This window comes from Ciconia boyciana, chromosome 3 (assembly GCF_034638445.1).
Source record: "Ciconia boyciana chromosome 3, ASM3463844v1, whole genome shotgun sequence".
Lineage (NCBI taxonomy): Eukaryota > Metazoa > Chordata > Aves > Ciconiiformes > Ciconiidae > Ciconia > Ciconia boyciana.
The window spans coordinates 56,038,586-56,059,629 of record NC_132936.1 but is presented as its reverse complement, the minus strand read 5'-3'; the positions used below and the strand labels follow the sequence as shown (position 1 = coordinate 56,059,629).

Below are 21,044 nucleotides of genomic sequence, written 5' to 3'. Positions count from 1 at the left end.
AAGAACACAGGCTTAGCAGTAGCTCTGGGCTAGCTGCTGGGGTGTGAAGTACCAGGCGAGGAGCTCCCAGTGCTCAAAGATGTGTGAGAAAGCCTTTCACAGTAACTCAGGGACAGAAGTGTCCTCTGAGCTGCCAGTGGGACAGCCTTTGCCTGAATGTGAAATCTAGCCTTCATCCACGCTTAATTTTAGCACATTTGGCAAGCTTTACTTTAAATTCAAAGGGCAGATTGCTAGCAGATTGCTACGCATCACTACCGTGCCACAGGAGTTGGTGAAACAACGATCACTCACAGAAAAAGCAGCTCTGTCGTGATTTATTTGACCAGCTTGGTGAGGGGAATTTTTGAAAACTGAGGGCCTTTCTGAGAGGGAAAAAAGTGTTTTGTTTTACTTTATTCTGTTTTATTTCCTTCACAGTCTTTGGAGAGTGAACGGTGCCTCCATCCCCATAACCTGACAGTGCCATCCTACCGAGTTGATTGGCTGGAACCATTTGCACTTTTTGATTTTACGGTCACTCCATACACATACTGGGGCAAGGCACCAACAACATCTGTATCGCTTCGAGCTCCTGAAGGAGGTACTAAAATTTTAAATCCCATTCCTCACCTGTAACGGGTACTGGGACCAGGTCTATGTCAGCAAGTGAAATCCTGGAGATGAATAAGCAGCTTTCAGGGCTAGTCAGCTGTAGGCAGAGTTGCAAGGACATGTTCCTGAGTATCTTTGGCAATTATCTATTGCACACATAAATGCACGCAATTGCAGTAATAGAATTTGGAACAGAAAGCGCATGACAATATATCCACCACGTGCCTATGACTATGAGCAAGAAAGAGAAATTAAGATCCATTACAATGACCATGAAAGGCTGCATGTAATATCTTAACCACTTATTAAATTTTTAATAAATGTTATGCACTTTTTACTTTTTCCTTCAGTGTTTATTTTTGCTCCCATGCAGGTCAAAGTTAAGTCAGCTAAAATATAGTGTTGAGTGACTGGAGTGCTGAGAAAGCTTATGAGCTGCAGTAGATTTTGAAGGGGATAGGAGAGGGGATAGAGTTCACTCTATGTTGTGAAAAGTCTTGCAGATCCATTGTTACCTACAGGACTTGGCTAAATAACTATGTCCCAGTCTGAGTGCAGGAGTGCATTTGTCTCTGTTTATACAGCTCTTTTTTTGCTAAGCAAGTTAAAATCAGATACCTACACACCCATGAAAAACAGAAAGGAATTACCATGAAATTTTAGATATTATTCTGTAATATACACCTCACCAATTTCTATCTGTCTCTGTGAGCACTGGGGCTGTAAAGATCAGGCTCAAAACTGAAAGTTAATTACGAGTTTGTGTTTTAATAGGAGTACTTTTTGCTCTGTGTTTTTTATCGTTTTTTATACAGTTCCTTCAGCCCCTACAAACCCTAGAATATATGTGTTACGAAATCACCTACATGAAAGTGATGAGAAGGTCCTTGTGAAGTTCAGGTGGGACAGACCTGAAAGGGACAACGGAGTATTAACGCAGTTCAGGGTTTACTATCAACTATTGACTCAGGGTGGCACTGCTGACACTTTCACAGAGTGGAACGCAAGCAACGTTAAACCTACCCTGATGCTCTTTTCTCTCAAGGATGTGCTTCCCAGCCTCACAGTAAGGTTTCAGGTATGAAAAATTACTGAGCTTATCTCATGCTAGATGGTAGATATTATCACTGCAGCCTGATGTGTTTGCCTAGGAGATGGTATTGGGCTTGGGGCAAGAACTTATGGTTTCTGCTTGTGGAACTGCTGATTCACTGGCTCACCCTTGGATACCTAGCTTTACCTTTCTACATATTGTATTGTTCACTAAATAAGGTGGAAAACAATGCTGGAATATTATACAGGTTTAGTGAAGCCCAAAAGAACTTTTCTAGAAGTCTCCGAAAGCCACTGATAAAAGCTGCAAGTTAAACACAGATTCAGCTGAGCTGGTGGAGGGTGACAGGCCATTAAAACAGAGCCACAGATCAAGAGAAGTTCCACTGCTGGAGAAATGCAAGGACTCACATGGCTTCCATCAAAAGAGACTTCCATATTAAAACTTGTCAAGAGGTCCTGTTTTCATTGTGATAAAAGGTTTGGAACACACAGAACATGTGCTTGAAAGACAAGTTAAAGGCATGAGAGCATGTAATAGACCAGGTACTGATGGGGAAGAACACCATGTTGGTTGCAACATCAACCAACAGTAGGAAGTGCTCCAGCCTGGGGAAGGAGACAACACTGTCTGGTGTCCTTTGGGCTCTAATTGATAGATGCAGCATGAATTGTCGCTCTCTGGGCCACTGCTTAAAATTCTCTTCAGGTCCAACCCTGAATGTAGCCTTTGAACTGACCAGCACAGCCTTAGGTCAAACAGAGCACATGCGTATGTTCCTAGCTGAGCAGCCAGGGGATCTGGTTCTGTTTTTGTCATTAACTATGACTCTACAGGCTCTCGAATGCAATAATTTATGCTGCTACTTAACACATGTAATAATCTCCTGTCCCACAGGTGCAAGCCTTCACCTCTGTGGGTCCAGGACATTTGTCTGATATAGCAGAGAGGAATTCATCAGGTATGGATGACTTAGATGCCATCTCATGGTTTGGGTGTAATAGCTGGTGAAATCGACAGTACAGGAATTTGGTAATCTGATAAATAATCTCCGATGCTTTGTGTGACATTTGTTCCATCCTACAGTAGACACCACAGAGGAAATAGTTACAGCTTCTGACATGAAATGACTAATACATTTCTTATCATTAGATTAAATTTCAAGAATTTCAAGCCTTTCCTCAAAACTATGCTAAATTAACTTTTCTGGGCAACCCCAGGGTAGTATGGAACAGCAGGTTTTGATCTGTAATCTGCATACTGCTAGAGATCATAGAATATTTCTAATTGGGCTGTGAAAGGTAACCGGGAGAGTTAGAGATCTACTAGGGATCATAGGCTATTTCTAGTTGGGCTATTATAGGTAATTAGGTGAGCAAATCTGTTTTTACTAAGCTTAAATTTGTTAGGTAAGCATCCACAATGCCATTGAAAAAATCTTAGGAGTTTGCATGTGATGACAAGAAGGCATCTTATTATTTTATTTATTTGCTGTGACATAAGACCAAATATAATTTGTGCAGAGCCATCATTTATTATTATCTTGTACTTGCTTTTGTGATAAATGACTGCTATTGTCTAGAACATTTTTGTAAATTCTGCTGTGCCCTTTTCCTTCCAGATCTTTTCCCTGTCCCAACTCTTATAACTGTTTCTGCCAACAAGTTGTTTCTTACTGACATAGACAATAATCATACCATATGGGAACTTTCAACAAAGACAAATGTAAAGGACATCTGTTATACTGCTAATGATGACAAAGCATACTATATCGTAGAAGATTCTTTTTTTCTTCTGAATATACAGACTACTTCAAAGTTTCAGGTATTCCTTTGTTCATTCCCTTGCTTGAGAGAATCTAGGAAAGTATGTGTCCATTATTGTCATTATTTTGGGGCTAACTATGTTTTTGAAGCAGTCAAAACTGCATATTTGAAACAGAAAAAAAGCAGCATGATGAAAAAGCGCATTTAATGGCAAAATACAGTGGGGAAAAGAGAACTGGAAAGACACAATTCTCTTAGTGACTGTCAGTTTGTATGAGATGTAATATGAAAGAGATTAGATGGATAATTTTCCTTTCTAGCAGTACAATAAAAACATGTATAATATAATAAAATTTGGACTTCACTTTTTTTGTCGTCAATAACTATTAGAATAGGCCAGAGTATGCCATTGGTAAAGTTGTCCTATTAAACATGTATGATTTTACTGACATCTGTTTTGTTGATAAGATATTTCAACAGATATATTTAATTTAAAATTCACACTATTAAATACAAGAAATTTAACTGTAATTTAATTTAATTTAAATGTAATTTATTTTAATTTGATTTCATTCTAATTTCAAGAATATGGAAGCAACATTGAAGCAACAATTGATATTTGTGAAACAATAGTTTTCATTTGTATAAAAATATTGGAATCTTTGTTCCATGGCATCTCCTTATATTTTGACTTCTACTTGCCAAGTAGACATTATTTTGGAACGAAAACTAATTTCATAATGACCTAGCATCAGGTGGCAAAATTATACTCTCAAGCAGTTTTAGTAATGTTTTTATTTTTTTCTTAAGTTTTTCAAAGATGCATCTCTTCGCAATGCCACAGCCATCACAGTTGACTGGGTTGCAAGACATCTCTTTGTTGCCCTGAAAACACCATGGAATAAAACCCAAATATTTGTTATTGATCTTGAGCTCAAGATAAAATCTCTAAAAGCCTTGAACATACAGTTGGGTAAAAGTAATTCAACTGTATCATCTCTGTTGTCATATCCTTTCTTAAGGTAAGGCATATATTGCTAATAACTTTTTAAAGCATACTTTAAACATGATTTTCATGAAACCATCAACTGTTAAGGACCAAAAAGGACTTTATATAGTATATGAGTCTTTTGCATTGTGTAAATCTCAGAAATTTCTGGATGTAGTTCTACTTTTATAGTGCTAGTTGAGCTTGGACATATCTAATTTCAAAAAGATGTCTGTGTCTGAGTAAAGATTTCAAAAGATACTTAAATACTGATAGGTTCTTCTATTTAAGTGATGCAAATGAAAGTCAGTACCAGACAACAACTTTTTACAGTAACCATTTTATCCAGAATAGTTAGTTATTGTGACCTTCCATTCAAAAATTCCATCCTTTAAACACCTGAAATCACTCTGCAAGTATGCTGCTGTAGTTACCTTGTTTTAAATGTTTGGGAGGTTTGTGACTGTAGTCACTTACAGGACTGCATTTAGGGCAAATTGCTCAGATTTAAGTTTTTCTACTCTAAGTAATGCATTTTATTTGATAGCCGCTTGTACTGGATGGAAGATCTTGATTATGGCAGCCGCATGTTTTATTATGATATTCTGAATAACACCGTGCGCCACATTTTGGGATACATATCAGCAGAAGAACAGATGAGGAACTACTGCACCTGTAACGTGGCAGAAGCAGAGCTAGAAAGACCTATGAGTATAGATGTGTCTGACTCCAAGAATCCCCAGCTGCTCTTTATCAGAGGAAGAGGTGAAATATGGGCCTCAGATGTGGATGGTTGCCACTGCTGGAGAATTACCAAAATACCAAGTTTTCAAGGTCTGAGTGCTCTGTTTCTAGATAGTTTGCAATTCTTGCTGTCTCTTACATCAACGTTCATTGCAGCAAAATAGCATTCATGAAGCACTTCCTTTATAAAATTGATTCATCTATAGGCAAGATGGACAAAGTGTTTGTGTTCTGTGTTTCCAGTTGTGTTCCCTGTTGATACAAACTAGGAGAAAGAGCAGTGTGAGGATATTTACTAATGCAAGTATGTATTCTAGTAAGATGTAAATCAAATGGAGACACTGCAGCCTCAAATGCTACTTGTCAATAGATTTCACTTATAGTATCAACACATTATTTTGCTAGGGTTTCATATTAGATACACCTATTACAGTTTATCTCAATGGAAAGATACAATACTGTCTTAAGTTATGCCTGAAAGTGGCATTGCAGACTTCAATATGCAGGGAGGGTGCTTCATGCAGGTAGAGTCTTGTATGACAACGTATCTGTGTTGCATCTCTTGTAATGATAACACTTAATCTTGGTTGCTCAGTTTTCAGCTTGATTCTGGAGGATTGCTGGTAAAGCTGTTCTGTTACCAGAGGAGCTGTCTTAATTGTTCCTGGGACATGGCAGAGCACTGTGGTTTTCATCTTGGAAAAATGATGAAAGTTTCTACAGATAACTCCTGCTCTTGTGTTTTATTTCTGGCATTTGTAATTGAATGCAGTTCTCATAATTACGGATAATAAAAAGCCTTCAAATCTACTCTTGTAAACTGGAATAACAAAGTGTCTCAGTTTCATGAGACCTATTGGAAAATATCAGAAATATCTTTTCCAGGGGACGTCTTTGAAGATATGCTATGACCAAGATACTCACCCATATTGACTCACTGTGAATACAAGCACCCATCTGCTCTTGTAAAATTGTCCGCTCAGGGTTTATTCTGAAGCTTAACTATACAATGTTTTCCTGCAGGTAAGAAAATTGGCAGCTTGACTGTAGATAAGAAATTTATATACTGGAGCATTGAAACAGAGGAATACACTGAAATTTGGCTAGCAAATAAAGAAAGCATGAGACACTTCCTTCAGAAGAGAGCAAATCATGAGCTGAAAATCTTAGCGTACAGCTCAGCGGCGCAACCGTATCCAGGTAGAGGGGGTTTGGGTTGTTTCGTAAATGTAACAAATTTATTTCAGAGCATGTATTTGAGTTGCAGATCATGCTATGTGTATTTATGTAAAGTATGCTTTATGGATTCAGGGTACCTTCTAGAGGGAAACAATTCACTATGCACATTTTTGAAAGGATGAGTATATGGGTTGGCCTTGTGTTGGATCACATGGAAAGTCATGATGATGAATATTGCCTGTGTTTCAAAGGCTCAGGATGTTAACACCAAACCACGCCTATTTTCAAAGTTGTGTCAAACCTGGAGATTTAGAAAATGTGGTGCACACAGGAAAAAGAGCAAATGTGTCCACAAAGTGTTGTAGCAAGAGTTTGATAATGATCCCTGTTATGATACAGATTTCTGGTTTTGTTCACAAGTATGCAAAGCTGAAAAAAAAAGTCTGCCTTTCCAAAGACAAAGAGATAAGAACTCTGCTTATTAGAATGATTTATAAAGAAGTACCTGAGAGGCAATTACTGTTTACATTATAGTAGACCCAGGCTTCACTTAAAATACCTAATATTTTAAACAAACCATTGTAGAATGATAATGATAGAAATAAAAATTAGTTTTAATAGAAGGTTAGGATTCATGATATCTATAGGGATTATCTTTGTAAATGCAGAGGTTTAGAACAGCTACTAGCATGATGAATATATTCAAAGTAATTATTTAACTTCAGTTTTGCATAAAAATCTGACAAATATACAAGATAATATTTTAACAGGATGGATTTCTTTGGAATAAAATAATTTCACATTGTTTCGGGCAGCCAGTAGAGTTACTCCTGCCTGCAGCTCTGACCAGTGCCCAGGCTATTCTTACTAGCACTTTGGGCACGTTTGTTCCCATGAGGTCTGTGTGGGCTTGGCATTGGTGCAGGAGCCTGGTTTGGCCCTGGTACAGAATGTACCAATCCCTATCCCCAGGGGTAGGGTTTCCTGCAAGAGCCCCAGGCTTAGCTGATGCAGAAAGGGAAGAACCGAATTTCAGTCCAAAGGGATTATTTCTACCCAGAGACCCCCACAGAGCTCTTCTTCTTTACATTGACTGCTGCAAATATATTTGGAGGAATACACAGCCTTGGCATTTGGTGGGGGGAGGGCAATGCACAGAATTATTCACACAAGTTTAAGATAAAAGTAAATGAACATACTAAAATAAGAAAAAAAGTATTTTCTTCTCCTTCTCAGTACTGAAAGCAAATGGTGTACATGTGAAAAAGTGATCTTTGCAAAGACCAGCTGGGTTGACTGACATGCTTTTTATTGCTTTAGTGATGTGAGCAAGGAGTACTGCTCGAGTTTCCTTTCATTCTAACCTATTTAATTGCCATCCAGAGATGTGATGTCAGTTGATCATTTAACACATCAGAAGTACTCAGTGAAAATTATTGTCCTGTCACAGATTCTGTGAGAGAATGATTTCTCTTCAGGGTTAGGAGGAAGGGGACTGAATATGTACTGAAGGATTTTCTTGTCAGGGTAAACACATTTCTGTGGAACTGCCTGACAGAAACTTTAACTCTGAAAATGACTCAATTCTTTATTCCATCTGGGACTTTTCCCATGGGAGTTTTACCACTCTGGGTAACTATAAAATTGACAAAGATTCAACCTTACATTTATTTCTGTTGAACAGACTTTTTTATTCTCCTTCCCTTATACCCATGAACCTGACTTTGGTAGGAACGCCTGCTCATGTAGGGAGAAAAGATCTTGACAATGAGGTCACTTGTTCTGGCCTAAGAAGGGCAAACATTTGTCCTTTCTGCCATCTTCCCCATGCATGCACCTTAATCTTTTCCTTCTTGGCAGAAAGTCCAATTAATATATTTTTAATTTGTTTTTAAATGTACTTCAAGTGATGAGGGGTTTTCTTTTGTTACTTTTTGTTTACTGTCAAAGAGTAGTTTTCTATTGTTTTCTCCCTATAGACTCCTTTTCTCCTTCCAAAATTTATCTCCTCTTTCCCTGTTGTTACTATGAACTTTACACATGAAAAGCTGTTTGGAAGAAAAGAGAGATAACATTTAATTGCTAGGGAAAGGTACTCTCTGTTCTGCATATCTGTCTTTCCTGTGACAAGCAAGTTTGGACTCATCAGTGTGTACTGCCCTTGATAACACAGCAACTACAATTTTGATTTCCAAGGTATTTAGGTACTTAAAGAAGAACATAAATTCTTTAGTAAATCTGTACCTTTAGTAAATCTGTATTTTATCAAAGACAGATGAGACTTTACTTTGATGAGCGCTATTTTTGTGTCTGTGAAAGTAATCAAATAAAGTACATTCAGGTGGGATTTTTTTCTGTTTCTGTTTGTGAAAGCAAAGAGAATACTTTGTGGTTATGCTTTCTCATAGGAATGGCAGTAGAATCCCATGCAAGTTTGGATTGGTCCAGCAGTAATTAATTTTTTTTAATTTTTGATGTCTTTCCTAGATAAAAGATGCCTGATTCTATTGCCAGACACTGAGAAACCTACTATCCTTGATATGACGAACACCAGTTTTACGTTAAGCTTGCCATCTGTGACACCACAGCAGCTATGCCCCAGCATATTGCAACCTACACCAATGTATGTGGTATTTGTTGGACAAATGACTAACATCTGCAGGAACTCAAGCTACTGTTTGTCTGCTCTACAGCAAAAAACATTGGTATGGCTATTTTGGAATAAAAATGCATGTGATACCATACATAAACAGAGAATGTGATATCACTTCTAGTCATTTTATAAACCGTTCTGTAACTTTCTATCAGGGAGTTTTTCCACTTCTACATCCCCAACAGTAATTCCTCTTTCTGTTTGGTATTTCTTAAGCAGTAGGTTCCTTAGCTTTCCTTTGTGCAAGTACTCCTCTAATTTTTAACATGCCTTAGCTAAAATCCTGTTGAAACAGGTCTTCAGTTTCTACTTGTAAAAAGAGCAGTTGTGGTTGATATTAATCTGTTTAAATAACTCTTGAGACTGTCCAGCAACCATATAGCTTGCCTTTATGTGTTTTGTGGTAGTTGTACTTGCCTTAGTAATTTTTTCTTCTGTTACATTTTTTTTGACTTTGCCATTTCCTGTTTAAGTACTAGCCACTGAACAATGTGCTATTGTAGCCATGCTAATTACACCTCAGCTTGTTTTTTGGTATATATTTTCTTCAGTGACCTGTTACCCAAACTATCATTTTAACATTCTTTTTTAAACACTAAAGTGTACTAGAATACAAAAGCACTACTGTATTATTTTTTAACATTTATTTCATTGACAGATGATTGGTGTGACATATGACTCTCTTGTTTAAGAATACATGTTTATTATCTGTTTTTGAATTACAGGAATTTCAGGATCCTATAGCTGTCATAGACAACCTACAGCCATTTTCAAGTTATGTCATACAAGTTGCAGTGAAAAACTACTATTCAGATGAGGAAGTGCTGCCTATGGGAACAGGGACAATTGGCACAACTCTATATGGAGGTTTGTTTCACATTTTATTCTGATTTTGAACAGAATTCTCATCTCAGTTAAAGGAAGGTGTGTATAAGTTTGGGTTGCAAATCAGAAAGCAGATAAATTTTCTGCTTAAAATGTAACCTGTGTAGATCTTCACAAGGTTTTGATAACCAGACTTGATGAATCTGTAAAATTCATAAGACATATATGTATTCTTTAATGCTTTTGCTCATTGGGTTCCTGAGGAAAGATAAACTATGGTTAAAAGTGGCTAAACAGTTGCAGTTTCTGCCTTGGACCACATTTTTAATAAGTTGTATTTGAATGTATATGTGGTTATGTATGTTTAAATGTGTGTTATGTATTCATTCGGCATTAAGATTTTTCCTCTTAGCTTGACATTATTCTCATAATTACTGTTTCTTAGGGTAATGCAGATTTGATTTATTGTGACCCAGGCTGAAAAGACATTTCATTTTTAATTCTCTGGGCCTGAATGCCAATAGCACACTTTCAGCTGGTTTCAAGAATTTTGATGTGCCCTTCTCAGTCCCTTTCACACTGGAAGAAGAAAGCTAGGAGCAGTGCTTTGAACTTGAATGTTCACTGTGACATTTAGGGCAGAGAGTGGACTGGTTAGGGATTACCTAAAAATAAATACCTACATCAGTAAACTTAACTAATTATGGCACAAGAAAGCTAAGAAACTTTGGTGGGAGTGAATGGGTGAGAGAGGTATGAGTGAAGGCAAGAGGCCAAGATATGATGGCAAGGCAGCCAAATGTAACTGTTTAAGCGGAGCTACCTCTGTAGTCTGTGATGAGGTGTGACCTGCTGATGCAATGGAAGAGGACAGGGACAAGAACTTGTAGCACCATCTGAGGGAGCAAGTAGCTGCAGCCTAGAAAAGGATAACAGGAGCACAGCTCATGTTCTGGAAAAGCAGGAAGCATTCACAAAGTTACAAGCCAAGTCTACATTTGGGGAAAACTGCACATAGTGCTGTCCATAAGAGACAAGATGCAGTGCAAGTGAAAGGTGTATTTTATTTTAAAGGTTTTCTTTTAAGTACAAAGTTGCTTTTGAAAAAAAGAATGAGAAATGAAAGAAAAGAGAAAAGAAAGCATGATCAAGAGCATCTAAATTCTATATAGCTTGTTATTCAAGCTGGTTCTTTATTATTTGAGAGCTGGACCTGCACTTCTGCAGCATACCTAGTTTATAAAGCCGGTTTTCACCTCACATAATACATATGTGTGCTATATTACCTGATGATGTAGCTCAAGAAACTTGTCTAGGTTAACACCTCCTGCACTTCCTGCTTTGGGTGTGTGATTTTGCAAATTTCACTTTCTGTTGTTATACTCCAAAGGACTGTCCGTCTCTTCAGTGCTCTCTTAGAGAGCTCAGCGATGTTAAACACACTTGTTTTATTTAGGGCACATTTTCCAGAACAAGAAATGGGGGACTTCTGTAACAGTTCTGCTGTTGATGTGTCACCTGTGTTACATTATGAGGGATCTATAACTCCACTCGGCACACACTGATTATCCAGCTGATCATAGCAAGCTACGGTTTTGCCTGATTACTGGTATATTTCTTACTGTGTCTTCTCCTCTTGCATTCATCCTCCATACTTTACCTTCATAGTTATCCTCTCCACCCTATTCTGGAGTTCCCATTGCAGAAAATAGATCTGGTGCTGCCTTAGTTCCCTAACTAAATAGAAACCAGCAATGTTGTTTTTGTTTGTGGGTTCAGACCTCTGAGTCCAAAACTACTGACTGCTCATCTTGTCATACTTGATGAAACCTGGGGCATGTCATAGTGAGGAAACTCAACTCTCTGCTGCACTTTAATGCAGACCCAGGTGCTGGCACTGTGAGTGCCAGCATGTCTCCCATCTGTCCTTGGAGCCAACAGGGCCCAGAAGCTTTCTTCAAATGCCACAAGGGCAACTGAGATTCATAGGCAGCCCGAGTTCAAGATGTCCTTATTCTTTGAGAATACTACTAGTCTGAGCTAGATGCCTCCTGTGGTTGGAAATACCTTAATTAGGGCAGGAAGATGCTTCTGCTCACTCCCTGCTTCACTCTGCCTGTTTGCAGCTGTGGGGCAGCTACCTTCCCAGTTTCCCCTGAAGCTCTTGTCATCTCTCAGAAAGAAAAGGATCATCCAAAGATGCATGCTATGCCTTTGCATGTGTGGTCTTGCATTGCAGCCCAACCCAATAGAGGTACCTTGCTCAGCACTTTTTCTTGTTTTGCATGTGTATGTGTGCACATGCACTTGTACCTGTCTTCATGAGGAGTTGGCTTTGCGCTGCTCTTTAGACAATTTTCTCATCAGTGGAGTGATGCTGCTGGACTCACTTGATGAAAACATGGAAAACTGTAATGAGTGCTAGCTATTCCCTGTAGTATGCATAGCACTTGCTTGCTCTTCTGTTGTGTCAGATTTGCTCTGCAGCTCTGCTCCATTTATTGTGCCTGGTGTCACCAGCCAAGGTCAGCTTGATCCACATAAACTCATCATTTGCAGAACCATCAGGCACCTCTGATAATACCCAGGTCAGCAAGGCAGAATTATAGCCAAGCCTACATGGCAGCCCGTTTGTGTTTTGTGGGAAAGACTAGGGAGATGGTACCTAGGTGGTACCTAGATGGTACCTAGGTGGTACCTAGGGAGATGGTACCTAGATGGTACCTACCTTATAGTTGTGTGGGAATGCTATAGCCTCCGCCTTTGCTAGTTTTCCTGCCTGGCTCTTGTCCTACAGAGTTGGAGCAGTTCTTCTCTGAGAGAGGGTGAGGGAGAGAAATTGAGAGACATAGTAGCACCTGGTCCTTGGGCATTAGCTCACTTAACCCAGCTACAGCAGGGCTGGCTGTAGCTGACATACAGCTGTGCAGACTGCGCAGTTATGGGGATATCACTGTGCCATGCATCTAGGGCTGTCCACACCACAGCAGGAGTCCTAAGGACTGTGTTTCAGTCACTGTGTTTTTCTTACTTGTCTCAGTGTCTCCTTCCCTTACTGATCAACTGTGCCCAAGGAAACATTTTATCCAGAATAGCTGGCAACAAGTACATGCCAGGGACCCTGTTTCCCTCTCTTCTTTTCTTGGGGACGCGCACTCTGTGGTTTCTTTAAAGGCTCATCCATAGAAAAAGTAACCTCTCTTTTTGCCACCATTGTCCACAGGAGAGCATCACGTATGAGCTGCTGGTGGCTCCTATTATGCACAGATCATTCCTTGTTTCTTGTCCTGGCAGCAGTCACATTTTTCCCCTTTAAGAAAACCTCTGTCTAAGATGAACCTCTTTTCATCTTTCAAATGAAAGTGGAACAAGAGGTGCAGGCACACTACCACTCTTCTTTTGGGATCCAGAGATGCTATACTTTGGAAGTTCTCTTCCAACCATGGTGGTTTTTTTTCTCTTAACATTCAGATCTCTTAGCATCTGCAGCATCAAGCAAATAGGTTCTCATCCTATGTGGATCTCTGAATGTTATGAGCATATTCCTAAGGAGTCCATGGCAAAAAAAAAGAAAAGCTGGCCTATGATCAGTAGATTTCAATTCTTTGCATGGGAATCCACATCTGTATTGTAAAATTTGTATGACACACTGATTGAATAAGATTGAATACTACTGGGATGTAGCAAGAATTCACACCGTTGCTTCTTTGAGTGGTAAACTGAGCCATCCTGCAGCAATGTGCACCCTTTCAGTGGCGAAACATAAAGGTAGCATATGAAATGGGAGACTGGGTTACTCCACTGAAATGGAATTTTTCAGTCTCAAGTTAAAATGAAACTTGAAACTCAGAACGGGCTTCTCTAGTTGGGGCAAAACAAGGCGTTGGGATCAAAATAAAGTCCTAGACAAAAAAACCCAAACAACCAAAAAATAAAAAAACCCCACACCAGCCCCCAAACCCTGAGCATTTTTAATATGTATTTGTATCAGCATTCAGAGCTTTTCACAATTTGTTGAAAAATTTCCAACCAGCTGTAAACAGAATGTATATGTGTACTGGCACTTAATTATGTTCTCAATTTCATGAATGTAACTGCTAGTTTAAATTGTAATCAGATGCTGCTAGAGCCTCTTGAAGTGTGCACACTATTTCACACCTCTGAAGCTGTGTGAATTCCCTCTGTCCTTCCCTCAATTCTGTAACAAAATGAAAGAATCTTGGATTAATCTGTGCTTTCCAACAAATAGCAAGATAGAGGGAATGAAAAAAGGAAGACAACTTGGAAAAAATAATGCGGTGCTCTTGCCACAGAGTGTCACTCTTACTCCACATATGTTTTAGCTAGTGAAATGAGAAATTTGCAATCTTTACTAGTCTAGCTTCTGCACATTTCACTTAAATAATCTGCTGTCTTGCTACTAGGACATAAATTATAGCATATGTACTCATCATTCTGATATGTTGGGAACTTAGATAGTGTAATGACTTAACTTTTTACCTATCTGGACAGTTCAATAGGAAAAAAGAATTTTTAATGTAGAGTTGGAGTGTGTCATATAGCATTTCAAAGTCTGTGATCTCAAAGCTTCAAAGGAAGGGTTGATTTTTCCAAAACAATTTGTGAGTAACCAGCTGGCATAGACATCAGACCAGCAACCCTTGCTTACACAGCTCAGCCAGACCATGTATTTCTGAGCAAAATTGTAAATGATGGCAAACAATGCTGAGTTTTGGGTTTTTGTCCTTCAGACTTCAGACTGTTCAAGAAAAGACTTTCCAATTGGAATAGTGCATGGGTACTTTTTCTAGTGCATATCCAAGCAAGCATCATACTAAACTCACATCTGAGACCCTAGTTAGGAAACTAAGAGAGTGCAGGAATTCAGTGATATGACTATAAATGTAGAGGTATAGGACAGAATCTGGGGTGGTTTTTTTTTGTCTGCTTGCATGGTAGGATAGCCGAGGAGATACTAAAAAAGTCCCTCAAAATATTTTGAACTTGTCTGCAGCTGACTGACTATACAAGAATATGAGTTTTACATGTGTAGAGTGTCAGTCCTATAAATGGATCATATTCATATGCTTATAGCCCTTTTTTTCTTTCCTCAGTGACATTTCTTGACTCCTCTAAAAATAAAACAAACAAACAAAAAAAACCTCTAGCAAGATCTGTACCTAAAAGGAGATTAATTTTTCTTCTGTTTCAGTACCAGAGGCTGTTGATTCCATTAAGACAGTGGTTTTGTCTGACACCACCATCAACATATCTTGGAGTGAACCTTTGAAGCCAAATGGACCTCTAGAATCCATCCGCTATCAAATCTCTGTGAATTTATTACCTCCTGTCCCAGCGACACCCTTGCAAAAAAGTGAATTTCCAAATGGGACTCTTGCCTGGTCTGTCAGTGGGCTCCAAGCTGGAACAAACAATTTATTCAAGGTATAATTGCAAGCAGCTTTACCTGTTTGTTCACTAACTTGCAAATCTTTAGAGTGCTCTTCCGTAAAGCTATATGTGTGTTTTGAAAATATGAGTTCAAAACTTGTCAGACTTATCTCAGTCCTTTAGTCTTAAGGAAAATTAAACATCACAGTTTATTCCTACATAGGTTGTTCAGATTAAATCCTTAGAACTGAGATCTTTTCTGTTTGGGGAGCACATCACAGATCTCAAGAGTAAATAGGAGCTTCTGCTGCAATCCTGCTGTTACTGCCCTGATCCTTCATGCAACATGCTAAGAGAGGGTCAAGTGATGGGTAACCTCTGTTCTCAGAGGAGGACACCTGGAACTGTGACCTGCTTGTGAAGGACTAGGTGTAGTACAATAAACAGGGCTATGTGAGTGCAAATGGGTCATGGCCAAAAGATAAAGGCTTTTCTCAGGAAAGCAACATATCTGAAACTTTCATAACGGGGAAACCTCTATATGTTATATCAAGAGCAGACTTGGCTATTTTGCCAATTGCTGCTTCTCCTTTAATAAATAACTTTTCATTTAGCCAAAAAAAAATATTTTTTCTTAGTCCAATAAACCAAAAAGTATCTGATATATCCATAGAGATATAGGCGATGACTGCATTAATAGTTGACTGATTCTGTCTTGCAGCGGTCACATTTTAAATAAAAGTATATTATAAAATATGCATGCAAAGTTCACAACGAGAACAATATATCAATGTTGACCCTTTAACAAATGCAGAGAACTAACAATGACTTAAAAATGCAAATTGGGGCTTGGCTATTTGGTGGCCTTTGAAGACAATTTCTGTAGACAAGAATATTGAAGGGTGGTTGCAAACCCCCTGATTTTGGATTTCACTGAGATATGATGTCAGTGCAACAGAAGAAGTAGTTTCTTCCACTGTCCAGGCAAGTCATAGACAGAGGAAGATAGGAAATATAATAATAGGCCAGCCCCAGGCTAGCTAGCAGAAGCAGCAGAATGGGATATCCATCTATCAGCTGCTGCAGTTCATGTGGACTTCCACGTCAGCATCGCACAAAGACTTTGGTGGCTTGTGTAGTTATGCTGGGCTATGAATCGTGAGAATTGAGGGGCAAACACATCAGCCCCCCTGCCACCCCTGCTGTCAGACTCAGGCAGCAAGGTGTTTTGGACAGCCAGGGCAGGGGGAGCACCATCCTGAAGTAATGGTGGTATTACATGCCTGAACACGTGTCATTGCTGTAAGAATGAGCAGAAAAGAATAACGACGTGGGGATAAAATCAAGAAGGTGGAGGAACCAAGGAGTTCAAAGTAGCAAGGACTAAAAAGGCAGTTGGGAAGGCTCTGTTAGTATGCTGAAGAGGAAGACAAAAGGAAGAATAGGTTGCAGTACGTAGTGCTTTTTTTTGTTTAGTTTTTAGGAACAGGAGACATGTGACTTGATATTTAACACAACTGCATGAAGCCAACAGTAGCACAACAGATCAGGAGAAGGAAAGATCAGGTTAAAGAATATTTATGTAGGTTATATGTATTTAAGTCAACAGCATCTGATGGCCTTGAACTACATAAGGAGATGGTTTAAAACAGTCTGTGAATGTTCACGATTATCTTCTGTAACTTTTGGAAGAGAGGAAGTCCCATAGAACTAGCAAAAAAAAGGTCACGCTTAGCTTCAACAAGGAAATTATGGACCACTTTGTGTAACTTCAGTACCTGAAGTTATTTTAAGGACATATCCAGTTTTACTAGGACTATATTAGGACATATATAGGTATTATTAGGACTGTATTAGGTCAAAATGGTAAATAGTTGGTATACAAGCATCTAGAGGATAACAGAGGAATAAACTTGTCCAGTGTGGATTGATAAGAACAAAACATACTGCTTCTCCCTTTACAGATGAAGGGTTAAAAGGAAAACAATAAATTATGTACCTGGATAGCAGGGCTATCACCAGAGTGAGATTTTCAAAAGCAACCAAGTAAACATGTTGTCTGCAGAATGCACACTGGGTGCATCACAAATACAGTCAGAGAGAGGTTTTCACGGTTCATGCATGGGCTGGGAGAACATTCAGCTGATGGCTGGAGGGGATCTGATCTGGCCTTAATTTGATTTTGTGCTTTTGTTAATTATTTGGATGGTATAATGGGGAATACATATATACACATATACCTATACACCTATATGTATGTATGTAAGTATGCATACCCAAACGTAGGTCATATGTGATTGTGGCTTAGTGGAAGGCAATGTGCTAAGGCACCTCCTCACCTTGTGTTTTTGTGATTCTAAAACACTACCCAGCGTGTGATGTGACATCTGCATGCCTGTGTAAGAGCTTGTGGCATTTCAGAAAGGTCTAGAAAGAGATGAGTCTTGGTAGAAAGATGAAATGAGAAACTAAGAAGAGTCTCTGAGGAAGGGGACTCTAGGCCATGAACTTCCAGGCTGAAGATGTGTAACGCTGCAGCTGTGAGGCTCAAAATGTTTCTACACCTCTATCTATATTGCCTGAATATTGTCTTGTTTGAAAACACCTAGTCTTCCAAACACTTGGAGTTGCTAAAGCCACCTTTCCACCTGGTCTGGTACCGTCCAGTTCATCCATTTCCTTATTAGGTTCTTGCTTTTCATCCCGACGAGAACTGGTTTTCCGAAAGTGTCCCTGTTACTGCAAAAACATTTGAGGCTCCACCTGCACCTGTCAACATAGTTCCCAGAAATACCAGTTTCCAGCTAGAATGGAGAGCTCCTCTGCATGTCAATGAAACCAGCTTCTGGTTTGAGCTGCGTAAGGTAAAAATACCCCTTAGTGTTTTTCAAGATCAGAGCAAATTTAACGCACTCTCTCCTGGTGAGCGGGACAGGGTGGCAGGATGTATATGAAGAGTCTCAGTGGTTAATTTGGGCATGGTGACGTAAGTCTTAGTGGCTCAGAAGGGGCAGGATGGAGGCAGTGCTTGCCAGGAACAAGGAGGAGTGCAGGTCCAGCATTTAATACTCCATAGTGACAAAGGACATCCTGGATGACCCCACCAGAATTCCTCTAGGGTCTCCTGTTTCAGTAGAGTCCCCTCCCTCTTTCCTCACTGCCCTCCCCCAACCTGGTTGGTAGCTACAAATCCTATGTCTGCTCTGCACAAGAAAGAAAAGAGAGGGGGTTCCAGCATTAAATATCAGGTACAACCTAGTATCTGAATTTTATTTTCCTGTGATAGAAGTTACGAGAAAATGCTGGAGAGAAAAATGGTTCCAGTAGTGCAGACTGTAGAAGTGAGTGCTGCAGTGACAGCAGCATGGATGGAAGCTTCAGGTTTTCATGTCTGGACCACTGGACACAGAAAATGTCATGTGCTAAACCAGATCACATAAATTCCTTAATATAGATAATCGGATTTATTAGGCCTACACCAAACATTTCCCATCTGCCCTAAAACAAATCTCATAGCACAATTTCACTAAACCGCCTCCTTTCAATTGCATCATGGCAAGCTGAACTCATGGGCATGTCATGGTGATCCAGAAATACAAGCTGCACAGAGATAAGGAAGGGGAAGGCTCCTTTTGGCTGTGCAAAGGAGACACTTAATCTGTTGTCCTTTGTGGCTGCCAAGACTTGTAGGTCTCCTGAAAACAAAGAAAAAACCTAGGTTTTGTGTCCTTGGTCTCTAAGGGGACAAAGTCCCATGACTGAAACAGCACATGAGTAATCTCTCCCCTACGATATTAAAAGGTGGCAAAGTAGTTAATCTACCCAGGAATAGAACTGTGACACTTTTTCAGCAGACCAAGAACATTGACCATGATGATATTTTATTTTTCTAGTGGCAAACAAAAAGTGACTGGTTTTCTCCTGCAAGCACTACATGTACAGCAGATCTTGTTTACACATGCAATCTCACAGGAACTTTTCCTTCAACCAACTACTTTGTAAGAGTAACAGTAGTTTATATTACAGGAGTGAAAAGCACTTCCTCTTCAACAAGCTTTAAAACTACAGGTAAGCGCTTAGTGTATGATAACAAGATTTTAAGACTGTTTTAAGGACATGGATAATCAAACAAAATATTTCATAAAATTTAGCAGGCAATTTTCTTATAGTAAGAGCCAATAGTTGTGTGTATTTGAAAAATAAATAACACAGCACCATATCTGCAAAAGTAATAGGAGGAAAGAAATGCGGTTCACTTCCAAGTGGAACAGAGGAAAAGAGTGAGGGAAACTGAAATGAAATGCCTCATGTGAACTCATAACTACTGGTGAAAGGCTGCATGTGAATGAAAATTTTGGAATTTGTCTATCACAAAGAGAAGGAAATAATCCATGGGGATTATTGATCTAGATCCTCAGTCCTTTTGTACGTCTAAACACCCATGTGCACCTCTAAATTTTGCTCTTTGCCTATTAGCCTATAGTCTCTCGATAAACACATTTTAAGGGTTCTGTTTCTTCCCCCTGTTTGGCCAAAGCTGGTGTTCCCAGTAAGCCAGGAGTTCCAAAAAGAGCAGAAGACACTAAAAACTCTGTACAGTGGGAAAAGGCTGATGACAATGGAAGCAACCTGACCTACTACATCTTAGAAAGCAGGTAAGCTATGCATGCAGGCACTCTTCTGGTAGGGAGCAGCCCAGAACAAATCTGTGTGTGTGCGGGGGGCTTTCAGTTTGGCTCTGATGGGAAGAGTGAAATATCAATGACGCAAATGATCCTTCTCATGGGATCTCTGTCGTGGGTAAACTAAGTAGCCAGCGTTTCCAGAAATTCCTGGAAATCTTAGAAGAAAATATACTCTAACAACATTTCCAGACCAACCCTGAAATACAGGGCTATATTTGGATATATGTTGGTGAATTAGGAGAAGATTTGAAGTTGTTTTCAAATCACAAATTTCACGCATCTAGTATGTATTTTCAGCTAAAATATATGTAGAAATATCTTAGCGTTCAGAGGACTCATGGACAGGTGTTATAAAGAATCATAAGGTATTCCCACCGACACGAGATGACTAGATAATTTTTAAAGTGCTCTGTCATCAAATACAAATTGCCTGGACTATACATGTCACACTCATTAGGCATCTATAGAGTGCCAGTTCACACTTATTCCTGCACTGGCATTGGAAGGGCTGAACAGACAGGTTAGAGTATATTGCTGTGGGCAGTGACTTTGAAACTTCTCGTTTTTTGACCATGACTCTGGAGGGGTCTGTTTAAAGCAGTAAGTGTAAGGCTTAATTAATGCATTATTTAAAACTGAGGAGGGTCCATCTTCTGAGATATTCCTATGACATTGTTCAAAATCAGGAGTGATGGAGGGAAGCAATTTTTTAAACTCAGCTATTATTTCTTTTTCCTCAGTTAACTCTGTGCTTATGTAAGCTAAGGACTGGCAGCGCTGTGGAGCCAGGCATACTCTACCTATATAAGTTTTCACCCAGACATATTTTCCTGGTGTTGTAAGCTTCCTCCATACAGTTCTGTGAGCATACAGCAGTACTGACCTGCATGCTATGAGACCACAATAATTTTGATATGCCAACAGCCAGTTTGTACCTGGCTTGCTGTAGATGGGTAAAGAAGGGATAACCCGTTGGTCTGTGTCAGGGTTGTGCTTTAGCCACTGTGTTCTCCAGGCTCCAGTTTCTTATTCATCTCTGGAATCATAATGCATCACTGAGGTGGTTTTTTTTAAGTTTAATGAAATAAGCTTTTCTCCTGCAGTTTGAATGTGCACATGCTGATGTTTTTGACTGAATTTTGCTTTGAGCCTCATGGTCCTTTTA

The 21,044-nt window shown here is 39.3% G+C and overlaps 1 protein-coding gene across 1 annotated transcript in view; it reads left to right on the top strand.

Annotated features, from left to right (window-relative positions):
* Window positions 1-21,044, top strand: part of ROS1 (ROS proto-oncogene 1, receptor tyrosine kinase) — a 76,411-nt gene that overhangs the window by 28,922 nt on the left and 26,445 nt on the right. The window contains exons 21-33 of the mRNA XM_072857892.1: window positions 422-583; window positions 1,410-1,672; window positions 2,546-2,609; window positions 3,270-3,472; window positions 4,225-4,436; window positions 4,950-5,236; window positions 6,170-6,346; window positions 8,813-9,030; window positions 9,704-9,845; window positions 15,016-15,248; window positions 17,882-18,058; window positions 19,088-19,262; window positions 19,732-19,849. Of these exons, the coding sequence (XP_072713993.1) occupies window positions 422-583; window positions 1,410-1,672; window positions 2,546-2,609; window positions 3,270-3,472; window positions 4,225-4,436; window positions 4,950-5,236; window positions 6,170-6,346; window positions 8,813-9,030; window positions 9,704-9,845; window positions 15,016-15,248; window positions 17,882-18,058; window positions 19,088-19,262; window positions 19,732-19,849 (2,431 nt within the window). The remainder of the gene's footprint in view (window positions 1-421; window positions 584-1,409; window positions 1,673-2,545; window positions 2,610-3,269; window positions 3,473-4,224; window positions 4,437-4,949; window positions 5,237-6,169; window positions 6,347-8,812; window positions 9,031-9,703; window positions 9,846-15,015; window positions 15,249-17,881; window positions 18,059-19,087; window positions 19,263-19,731; window positions 19,850-21,044) is intronic.